Below are 12,054 nucleotides of genomic sequence, written 5' to 3'. Positions count from 1 at the left end.
TTTTTCATGTTTATTTCATGTTTATTTATGAGCACTAGCTCCAGCTCCAGCTCGGGCAGCAGCTGCCGCCAGCCAGCCAGTACCCCAATGTTTGGGTCTGGGACTGGACTGTGTCTTGGGAATGCGACAGCGACAGCACCAGCAACAGCGTCAGCGACAGAGACTTGGGTTAGTAGGTAACTTGAGCCGCCCGCCGTCGAGGGAGTATGAAAATGAAAAGTGAAATTGTCAGATGGCGTGCGAACAGAGGCGGCAGCCTCTCAGTTGATAATTAATAATGAAGATCGATAGAAACTGCAAATAACAGATAAATTATCGATATACTAAGATAGTTTGTTTCAGTTTTAATGGTTTAAAAGTTATTTGGAATAGATATGAATGGGTTTGATGGCATTATGCAAGTGAAGAGATTTCTAAAAGCTATAAAAGTACAAGTTTTGATTGTTTTCATAAGACTTCCATATTGGTCGATAGCTTTTCCCATTTTCGATAGTAAAATGGATAAATACAAGATAGTTTTTACTTGATTAAGGCATAATATAATACACACTATTTGTATTCAATAAGTACGAGAAAATTCTAAAGACATTCCCCCGAATGGCTCTTACAGTTTTAACAGAATGGCTCATAGGTGCTACAGTTTGAGCAGCTCTGACCATGTCATAGGTGAGATCAGAATATCATAAAATTCGATTAAAGAGTTCAGCGATGGGGTTCAATTGTTGAATGCCAAAAGTTGATTGCTTTTAATTGATTTAATTTGTTGATTTATTTATGTTTTTACTCTTCAATTTACATATTTGGCAATTGCCAACGAAATACAATGTGTCATCATCATGATGATGGTCGAGGTTGAGGGAAAAACTGGAGTATAAAGTGATTAGAGATTACTAATATCTATGGAGTATTTCGGAAAGGGGATACCAAATTATCAGAATTATCCACAATTTTCCATTACGAGCATATTTGCTTCTATTTTCCGTTTGTAAAACTACAAAAAGTATAGAAATTCAATGATATATCGCCATGTCCGTCACTTCATTTCTGATTAATGTGAATTTGATTGTTATTATTATTCCTACCATTCAAGAGAAGGGCCAGCATAATTAATGAATGTAAAGAGGCTTTTTGTGCTTACAATTTCAATTCAATTCAATCAAGTGCTTCAATTGAGTGTTAAATGGCTGAAATCACCTGACGGCTTGTGATTGTTAATTTTTCTAATGGTTTTCGACCAAAAAAGACAGACCTGACGATGGAAAGGGTGATGGAATGAATCGAATTGAATATCCGTTCTAAAGAGCAGATTTCTGAGGGGATTTCTGATGGATTGCTCCCACCTTTTAATGTCACACCTTTGATGGCGAACAAAATACATTAACCAGCAGCTGGAGGCCTCATTATGGCCGTCAAGGACGGTTCATCAACCGTTTGTGTTCTACTTTCGAGAGTCTTTCTGCTGCATAATTAATAAATCTTTGGGCCTGACAAAATGCCAACAAATTGCCAGCTCCAGTTCGGTCCGTGGCCCGGGCCTTAAATAACTTGTTGGGTTCTTTATCTATCTAAAAAATCGCTTATTAAAACCGTTTGCTGTATGATAAACGTGATGGCCAACTGGCGATTGGCCAGCGATTGTGTGGAGAGCGGCTGCTGCTGCTCCCTGCCTGCTGCCTGCTGCCTGCCTGTCAGCGCGCGCTGAATCCACATGCAATATATTTGTATCTCATAGATAGTAATTGCCACTGTGCCACAAGCGGCACGGCAGTGCTGCAACAAAGAAACTGGTTGACTAACTGAATATCTCAAATGTGACTTCAACTCTGAATCTCATGTGTGTGTGTGTGTGCGAGTATCTCAAAGTTAATATCTCAACTCCATCTGCGTCTCCATCTGTTTCTCAACTGCAGTTTGTTTTTTGTCAGTGGCAACATGACAGCTACATTGGATTTACGAGTACTCGTACTGGGGCTTATTTTCGAACATGATTCCCAAATATTTCCATAGATTTGTGTACTCATTAAGCGACAGGGTATATGGTGGCCAAGGAAAGCATGTTTGATCTATGAAAATACATCGTTTATGGATTATCATCCCTCTGGGAATACCTATAGCCATTTCCATGGGTGTTTTTTGTATGAAAATATTTATTTTGGGAATATAGGAGAGAAGTTTGACGTCAGGCTCTCTTCTGCACAGTCTTTTCAGTGATTAATAATCAAGAAAAACCCTTGTGTCGTGGACAGTTTTCAAAATAGGAACCACAGCTTTAGGATACTTATAAATAGTACTATTAATTACCTATCTATTAAAATTCACAGCAATCGTATAATATTATCTAGTTGCTGATATTGTTCTTGTTGTCAGACGTACAAATGATATTCCCACTTATTCTAGAAGGGTTCTTGGGATAAATCCCGAGTGCGGGTAGCAGGTATATTAACGTCAAAAGATCTTTGACAGCAGGTACATTCAAGTCGATAGATCTATGACTTATAGCCGTCTTACTTGTTTCTTTTTTCATCTAGCGCTTGCATTCAATTTGTAATTAAATTATAAATATTTATATCCACATTCAAGTACGAGAATAATCATACATTTTTCTATGCAAGTCAGCAAAAGCCAGAACCCACCTCTGATCTTTCGGGGCACGTGTTTGCTTTTGTGTTGTTCGAGTCGTTTGTTAATTTTTGTTGTCGGTGCGCCTGGACTTGGGGCATTTTTTTGGGGGGCTCCCGTCACAGGTGGCTGCTGGCTGAACAAACCAGTTTGTAGTTCTTTAACAGGGCTCCCAGAAGACCTACAGAGAGTGAGTGAACAGAAGACAAAAACAGAACACAACAAAAACTTGTTTCCGACCGCAAAAACAAGACAAACTCAAGGAAAAAGGCGCAAAAAACGAGTAGAGGCATGGTGGCATGGTGGCATCTCCTGCCACCAGATGGGGAAAAGACAGAGAAATAAAGACGTGACCATGATGAAGCTTGTTTGTTGTTCGAGGAGTCAAAAGGACGAATGCGAGTGCGAGTGCGAGTGCGAGTCCGTCTCCACTTCTGTAACTGTCTGTAGGTCTGTCTCCCCGAGGAAATCAGCACAGCAAAAGTAAACTCCAGTCCAAACCCAGAATCAAAACAAACAAATGAACACAGAACAGAGTCGGAATCCAGAAGAAACCAGAGAGAAGGCCGCACGACCATAGCCCATTTCCCATCCCACTTTTGTTTAATAGGCAACAAAGAGGGGGGAGCAGCTTTTCTCGCTCTGTCGCTTTGAATTTTCAAACTCAACGCAACTCAAATATTATATTATCATCGTCGTCATCGAGCAAACTGGTTGCATCTTCATTGTCTCTGGTCGCTTGTCCCTGGTCTCTGTCCGAACGTGCCTCTCTTGCGGCTTCCGGTCTTGCCATGAAATCAATAAAAAACAGAAGAATGGAAATTTAAAGAGGGGGAAACGTAGAGCACTTGAATAGCCATTGATCGTGTCACAGGGACAAGTCATTGTTTTGATTGTTTTCTGCTCAAAAAGTGTCTTTAATAAAGGGATAAATTGGACAATCCACGCACAGAATGCGTCTCGTAAATTCTGATTGAGTTTGTTAAGCGATTTCGAAATGGTTTTGAAGCAGATCGATCGGTTTGGGGGCCTGTAGAAATATTTTGAATGTATCAGATGACAAGAAAGCGATACTGGAATAACTATTCGAAAGCAAAGCATAAATGGAGAATTTATGGCAGAGCTTAGGGTTATTTTCGGCTTTTTAAAATAAGGGTATAAAGATTTACATTATGTTTTTAATGCAGAGATGGAAACTCCAATGAAATCCTTACCAATAATTACTGAAAATTCCCACGAATTTCACTTGTATTCAATAATAGTTAATCTTTCAAGATTCCTCTAAAAAAACTTGCTAAAATATCTTTGAATGTTTAAACATTTAAGCTTAAGATTTAATCAAGCATTTCCATCTTGAAGTGCATATCTTTTCAAATCTCTTGTACGAAAACCAATCTTAAAATTAAATGCCTTTTCCGCTGCATTTTATAGACTCTCCAACTAATTTTCCTTTACATTTCTTTCTCTCTCTCGTTGCAGGTAAGTTTTCCACATGGAAAATCCATAAAATGGGCAAAATCTGCGATGGGGGTAGCGTAAGTTTGTGCCAGAGGGGAAGACGGGGAAGACCATTAGCCAAATGGCGAATTTATCTAAGTAGCAATAATTTTCTTTGGCCACAGTGCCACAGAGAGAGAGAGAGCGAGAGAGCATCCACAATTGTACAAATAATGGAGAGTGCCATCTTGATCTTTCACTGGAGACCAGAGAGGAAGGAGCCTTCCATTCTACTACTATAAAAAATACAACAAAAAACTGCAGTGGACTGGCGGCAGCGGCGGATCAAAGGCAATTCCACTCGGACTTGGATGTATCTTTCGTTTTGTGGATCTGTGGACTGTGGATTGGCTCCCCCGTTGTCCAAGATTTTTTAATGATGATTTGCTATTTTTTCTCGAGTTTCTTTGCGATCCATTCAAGACCCAATGGATGCTCATGTCTCTCGATATATTGTATCTTTGTTTGTGTGTGTGAAACAATCAGAACGGATTAGTTTGTTAATCATTTTATTATGTGGCAGCGGCAGGCAGTCGGGCAGCTTCGAAACGAATGAGAAATCGAATTAAGATACAAAAGTGATGTGTGTGGTGCACAAAAGGAATCTCTCGAAACAGGAAATCTGCAAAAGGAACACAGAATGGCACTTTGGCTAAAGGAGGGTTTTCTGAGAAAGTAAACTAAATTCTAGGGCTGAAAAGAGAGTTTTTTTGGCTTTAAGAAGTAGTATCTATGGAATACCCTATCATATCTACTGCTTATAATAACCAGAGCCTAAACGAGGCACACTTCCATCATAAAAAGGTGGCACACAGGATAGCATTTTCATTAATTTTCGTGGAAAATCCATCAACTTTGAAAATAGTTTATTTGTTTGGCCGAGAGGTTAAACTCGTTAGACCTCCGCTAAAACGTTGCCTTTTGGGAAATTAATATGTGACGCCTCAATGGCGGCCTGACCCCAAGTGCAGCCTTCATCAATTAGACATTGGGCAGGCCCTTTCACTCTCTCTCGAAGGCCGGACGGATGCTTCATCAATCAACAGAAGATTTTCCTATGCGAATCGGGCATAAGGCGGAGGCATGACCCTGCCCCCGCATAATAAATCAGGAATGGAAGCCATGTGACAATTGTTACAATTGTTCCCCTCCCCCTCCTGGCCTTCCCTCTCCTGTTCCTTTTTATGTAAATCCACAACAAAATGTCAAGTGTTGCAGTTGCAGTTACAGTTTGCAGTGTGGGCTGTGGGCTGTGGCAGATGCAGCGGCTGTGGCATTGTGGCATATTCCTACTGCTGTTGAGGGCATAAATCATTTGAAAGGTCAAAGTGCACACGCCCACGGGTAGCAGCAGCCACAGAGTCCCACAGATACAGATACAAGATACGCTCTCGTACAAGAGCACCATTTTTGGCAACACATGGTCGCCTGATGGCCGGTATCCGCTGTGTCTGCCACAATTTTCAAGTGGGGGGGCAGCATTCGTTGCAGCATGATTTATGCAACATTATGTGTAGAAATGTCACCCGTCGCCCGTTGGTCATAAATCTACCTCCAAGACTGCCACCGACTGGCGACCCACTTAAGTCAGTCGGTAATCAAAGCACCACCACAGCTAATCGAAGGTCTAACCTTATCGGGGCAGCACTCTCTTATCATTCCCGATACCGTGCTATCAGTAACTGGCGATTTTACCGCTGAACAAACTTAAAGTCATTTCGAAATGCTAGTTGTCTAAAACTGAAACTTTTTTGTGGGCTGCACTGCCATTGAACTTGAACTTTGTTTTGTGTCTGCAAATTGTCAGCAATAAATTCAGCAATGCATCAGTGGCAGCAGCAACAGCAGAGGCAACAGCCACATTGACAGTCAAATTAAAGTTGCCATTGCTGCGAGTACCCTCTGGAAGCTGGGGTCTAATGATGTCGAGGATATGTTTGGCAAGCATATAGAGAAGGACGGATCTTTGAGCTAATATAAGAGAGATATTTATTCGGGATAGACCTCAAACACACCTTTGCTCGACTGTGTATTTGTTAAACCCCCAATTTTGAAGATATTTGCATACAAAGTTTATAAGTCCAAGCCGACTTGATGAGAGCTCTATATTGTATAGTTTCAATAGGAACAATCCTACAAAAATTGGTCTTTCTAGGAAAAACTGATATTTCTGTATCATCTAATCAATCAGTAGAGGACTACTACTTATAGAAGGTGATACATGAAATTATGGCCAAAAAATATCAAAAGGAACGTCTTAAAATATGCTTCAAAACATTTTATCAAGAAGTGGCTACTCTTTTTATAAATGGACGGATCTTTGAGGTAATATTAGAGAAAATAAACAGGATAAACATTAATATACGAGAGTGTATACTAAACCCTCAATTGTAAAGACATCTTTTATAGAGAATAAAATAGTTTTGGTTCGTCTTCGTTTAAAGATATACATATATATACATCTATGATAATAGCTCCATACCATATAGTTTCCATAGGAATAATCATTCAGAAAACAAGTCTTTCTACGCAAAACTGCTACGTTTCTATGGATCATCTAAACAATGAGCAGAAATTGTAGCTGTAGAAGATGATACATAAAGTTATACCCAAACAATATCGAAAAAAAGGGTCCTTGCAACCATTTCATCAATATCTGGCTACTGTTTTTATAGCACCCATGTAAATAATGTCTATTAAAGGGTATCTATAGCTTCGAGCAGCTTTTGATCTTCTGTTTTTTGTTTTTTCTTGTTTTTTGCAAACGCTGCTATAGCTGTGGCTGTTGCTGGTGTTTTTGCGTTGGCCATTTAGCATATGGCCCCAGCGACTTGCTGCACTTTTTATCTCTCCCTATCGCACTTTTCTCTCTCCCTCCCCTCTCTCTCTCTCTCTCTCTCTCTGGCTGCGTGTCGCTGGCAGCTGATGCATAACCGTTTAACGCTTCGTTGCCTTCGCCGTGCAAATGAAGTGCAACAACAGCAACAGCGGCGGCAGCAGCCTGCCCACACTCTTACAGTTTGAGAGTCGCTGTTAAAGGTTTTGGCTGGAGGGAAGGGAGGAGCGTAAAGGGCAGCTTAGATGCTTTGGGGGAATGTTTCTGCTGTGCTGCTTCTTAATTTTTTCGTTGCTCATTTTCTGCTTCTCTTCTACGAGTTTTTTCATTTCCCTACTTCCTTCTGCATCTGCCATTTCGTGTCCCCCGCTTTCATGTCTGCCTTTTAGAGTTTGGCGCGCGTTTCCTTTCATTGGGGGTCGCTCTCCGGCTACAGCTCCCCTCTTTAATTCTTTTCTTAAAGAAACTCTGCTGCTGTCCCTTGAAGTTGTCTTTGTTGCAGTCATTAGTCGTCGAGTACAGTGCCCGATGAATCATCCGGCGAGTTGACTGCGAAAATGAAAGTTAAAAGGGCAGACAGGAGATGGTTTCTAAGCATCTTGTTGGGTCTAGCTAGAAAGCTAATGGTGTTATAAGTTTCGCAGTGCATTTGCCATGTGGGAGGTCCACTAATCTTCCACTATAATCTGCAAATTAAAGCGCTTTGCTTGCCGCTCGATTTTCTTACCATTTAAGGTGCTGGCTGGCTACCGAAAGCCGCTTTCGAGTGTGTAATTATCTCGAGTTAAATGCTTATCGCAGTTTGCTTTATTGGCCAGGCAAATTGAGCCACGTCTGTATTTATTGGCCGGGCAAATTGAGCCCGGGTTCAAAGCCGGCACTGCCAACATTAGCATTGGCATGCGGTTCATTAATTCCCTGGCTACAGATACAGATACATATAGACATGACCTCATGCGATGGCATAGTCGATTATTAAATGGAAAACAAATAGGAAGACACATTATTTGCCAGTGATGCGAGGCGTTGAGATATCTCCCCTTTGGAGGCCACGATTCCAGCAACTGTTTGTCACTGATTCGCGACTTGTATCTGCACCTTTTCTCCGCTTAATTTACGGATATTAGATACCGCGATGACGCCTCAGGCATTGCAATTATTTGCCAGTAGATTCTCTGTGTCTGTGTTGCTCTTAAACCTTTGGCTAGTCGCTAGTCCCTCCCTCCCATCGCTGCTTGAGATTCTCCTTTTCTATGCCCTGCCAATATCCCAGGCATTGGCTCACTTTTCGATAAACATCTAACACGTTTTCCATTTTAATTTGCGTGTCGCTTATGCAAATTGTGCCGAGGCGCGGCAACTGGTTGAGGCTTTTCATTGGAGCCCCCCAATCTACGGCTGTGAGTCGCTTCTGTGGGTAAACAATGTCTCAGCTTCGACCCATACCGGCCACGGGTTCAGTGTAAGTTCAAGGTCAGTCCGTGTCCGAGCTGAGCTCATGCTCTGCCGCCGTTAAAAGCACTTGAGATTGCTTCGCTTTTTACGATCTCTGGCCCCGAGATGGCATTGTTTAATTGTTGGGGAAAGGCCGCGGTGGGGGCGCATCCTGGCGGAGACATCCTTCCTTCCTCTGTGTCACGTTACTCATACGCACTGTAATCAATTTTTATGCCTGTCGCATACGTGAGCTGGCAGACCAATGAGGCGGAGACAGAGATACGGAGAAAGTTTCAAAGGGTTGTGGCTAGGGGCTGTTTCGCCCTACCATTCTCGGGGTTTATGGGATGTACGTGGTTTTTTAATTTGAATCGTGTTGATTGTAATGTGTGGCATGTGGCAACGTGCGATGTGTGGAGGGATGGGACGGGTTGTGCTTGTTGTGATCACGTTTGCAAATTTTATTATTTAATTAGTCTGGCAGTAGAGGGAAAGGCATTTCAAATGCCTGCCATGTCGCCCAATTTGATAATAATAAAAATGCTAAATCGTTGCGAGGGAGAAAGGGTACTCTTTTGTGCTTATTTCTGGATATAATTTTGATGAACGGCACTCTTTTCCTTGGGGCAGGGCATTGCTTGAGATAAATTAACTCATTCTTCAGTGCTTCCGCTTCAAATGCGAATGCTATGCTTTGTGGTGTGGTGTGGTGTGTGGCACGTCTGACTGTCCAATTGCAATTACAACTTCCGCTGTGAGTCACTTTGAACTCTGCCCTCCGTTCTCTAATGGCGCTCATTAGTTACTCCAAGTCTCTTGGTTTCGCTGAGTGTTCCCCTACAATCCCCAATCGCCAATTGGTTTGCTCAGTCAGCTGTCTTGCCGCCAGGCCTTCAATCTCCAACAGTCTGCAGCCAGCCACGGAGTAGCCATAACACTCTCTGCTCTGCCAGTCACGTTGCATCATAAAAAATACCCAGAGATGGCAGAATAGTTGAACAACAGCTCTGCTGGGGCTCTGGCAATAGCCAAAGGGTTGACACAGGTTCCAAGGCATAAATATGCTCGAGGTAAGCACACACTGGGGGAAATAGACCACACTAGAATGTGGTTTTCAAATGTATCTTGGGATGTTTTACAAGCTGGAGAGATTGCTCTGGGAATTCAGGGAAGGAAGAGATACAAGATCTGGAAAAGAACATGATTTGCTCCTCTTAATGGAAGGTGTAAGCCTCAAAAGGGATGATCAAGGTATAGAAGACATATCTTCTGATTAGGAAATCGATTAATCTTTTACTATATACCGAATATTACTATATATACCTATATATACTCCATATCTGAGACTATATTCCTTAGATACTCGTATTTTCACACATTTATTGAGGTTTTCCCTGATTTCCGCTCAGTGTACGAGGGTCGAATCATTTCAAAAGTTTTTCAAGCCCGGCTTAGACCCTTTTACACTCGTCTGTTGTCCATGACTCATGTGCGACGATTGTGGAGGTGAGTTGCAAGTGGCAAGTGCAGCGTCTTGCATACAAAACAGGCAGCCGAACAGCACAGCAGAGAACTCTATGGAGAACTCTCTTTATAAATGCAAGACACGGAGGAGATATGCTCATAAAGAAGGGGTCTTATGAGAGGGGTTGGGGGTATCGTATGGGAGAGTCACAATTGCGATGATAAATTATAACGTCAGCCCCCAAAGCAAGGCACCGAGGACCGCTATACTAACCTCTCGTTTACTTCTGCTCCTCTCCTCCCGTTGCAGGCCCATGTGGTGACGGCGTTTGAACAGTCGCTGACCAACATGACCAATCGCCTGCAGCAGCTGACGGCGACGTCGGAGCGCAAGGACGGAGAGCTGACGGACATGCGGCAGACCATCGAGCTGCTGAGGAAGCAGTCCATCCAGGCAGGCCTCACCACCGCGCATATGCAGAGCATGGGACAGAATCAGAATCACCAGCTGCAGTCGCAGCCCGGGGACCAGAAGCCACCGCCAGGACCGGGGGGCAGCAGGTCCGCCAGCAATGTCAATGGCAACGGCACTGGCAATGGCAACGGCATACCCATCGGATTGGGAATGGTGCGTCAGCACAGCACGGACTCGATGTGCTCCTTGAACTCCATTAGCTCGGGATGCTCGGCGGCGCAGGACAAGAACAAGGCCAACAAGAAGAAGGGGTGGCTGCGCAGCAGCTTCACCAAGGCCTTCTCGCGGAACGCCAAGATCTCGAAGACTAGTCGCCATGTGGGACACCACCACCACCACAATCATCACGGACAGGAGCACAGCTCCGGGAAGACACCGCTCCCGAATGGTCATGGCGAGCCGCTGGGTCTGGCGGCCCTGGCCACCCAACCGGCGCCTCCTTTGCCTAACAGCAAGCAGGGCAGTCCCGCCAAGACCCTGACGCTGATCGACAACGCCAAGCCCATCGATGCCATCGACCAGGAGGACCAGCAGGTGGTGGAGGACCTCAAGAAGCAGCTGCGCGAGAAGGATCTCGTCCTCACCGACATTCGGCTGGAGGCCCTGAGCTCCGCCTCGCAGCTGGAGAGCCTCAAGGACATGATGAACAAGATGCGGTCCGAGATGATGTCCCTCAAGCAGAACAACGAGCGTCTGCAGAAGCTGGTGACCACCCGCTCCCTGGCCGGCTCCGAGGTGAGCCTCGGACAGGCGATCAGCCCCAACGGATCGGTGGCCGGCAGCTCTGAGGTCTCGCGCCGCTACTCGCTGGCCGACGGCAATGCGCGACCGCCCATGGAGCTGCCACCACGCCTCAGCGAGGAGTTGGAGGAGGAGTGCATGCCCCCAGCACCGGCGCCAGAGCCCCCACCACCGCCAGCACCAAACACCGCCGCTGTGGCGCCTCTGAGTCCCAGCACACACATTGATCTGACGCCTCCACCACCGGCCCTGGAGACGGCGCCGCTGGCCAGCCCCGTGCACATGCCCAGCGCCGTCGAGGATCTGCCCGACGTGTGCGACGGCAAGAAGATTGCCATCGCCTGCTACCTGGGACAGCCGGAGTCGTTTGCCAAGTACTGCGAGGAGCTGCAGGAGCTGGATGGCTTCTATGCCAATGGCTCGATCATCGCCAGCCACGAGGCCGACCCCCAGGCGCAGAGCGAGCGCAAAGTGAGCTTTGCAGCCGCCAGCTCCAACGAGTTCATCGTCGCCTGCACCTACATCTCGGGCAAGACGACCTGGCAGAATCTCGACTACATTGTGCGCAAGACCTTTAAGGACTATGTGGCTCGCATCGATCCAGGCACCAATCTGGGCCTGAACACGGACTCCATCACGTCGTACCATCTGGGAGAGGCCAAGCGCGGGCCGGAAATGGGCTTCCCCGAGCTCCTGCCCTGCGGCTACATTGTGGGCAGTGTCCGGACGCTGTACATCTGCCTGCAGGGCGTTGGGAGTCTGGCCTTCGACAGCCTCATTCCGCGCAGCATTGTGCACCGCTACATCAGTCTCCTCACGGAGCACAGGCGGCTCATCCTGTGCGGTCCGAGCGGCACTGGGAAGTCCTATCTGGCGCGTCGCCTAGCCGAGTTCCTAGTGGCGCGTGCGGGACGGGGAAATCCCTCAGAGGCCATTGCCACATTCAAGTAAGTCTTCATTTTATATGTAATTTTATAGAAAGAAG

At 45.2% G+C, this 12,054-nt stretch overlaps 1 protein-coding gene across 10 annotated transcripts in view; it reads left to right on the top strand.

Annotated features, from left to right (window-relative positions):
- LOC108162324 (protein sickie) overlaps nucleotides 1-12,054 on the top strand; it is a 208,675-nt gene that overhangs the window by 195,409 nt on the left and 1,212 nt on the right. For all 10 annotated transcript variants that reach the window (XM_033393956.1, XM_017297015.2, XM_033393958.1 and 7 more), the window contains one exon: nucleotides 10,164-12,016. In XM_033393956.1, the coding sequence (XP_033249847.1) occupies nucleotides 10,164-12,016 (1,853 nt within the window). The remainder of the gene's footprint in view (nucleotides 1-10,163; nucleotides 12,017-12,054) is intronic.

The sequence above is a fragment of the Drosophila miranda genome, chromosome 4, assembly GCF_003369915.1.
Source record: "Drosophila miranda strain MSH22 chromosome 4, D.miranda_PacBio2.1, whole genome shotgun sequence".
Classification (NCBI taxonomy): domain Eukaryota; kingdom Metazoa; phylum Arthropoda; class Insecta; order Diptera; family Drosophilidae; genus Drosophila; species Drosophila miranda.
The sequence above is the reverse complement of the archived record's forward strand: the minus strand, read 5'-3'. Positions and strand labels throughout refer to the sequence as shown.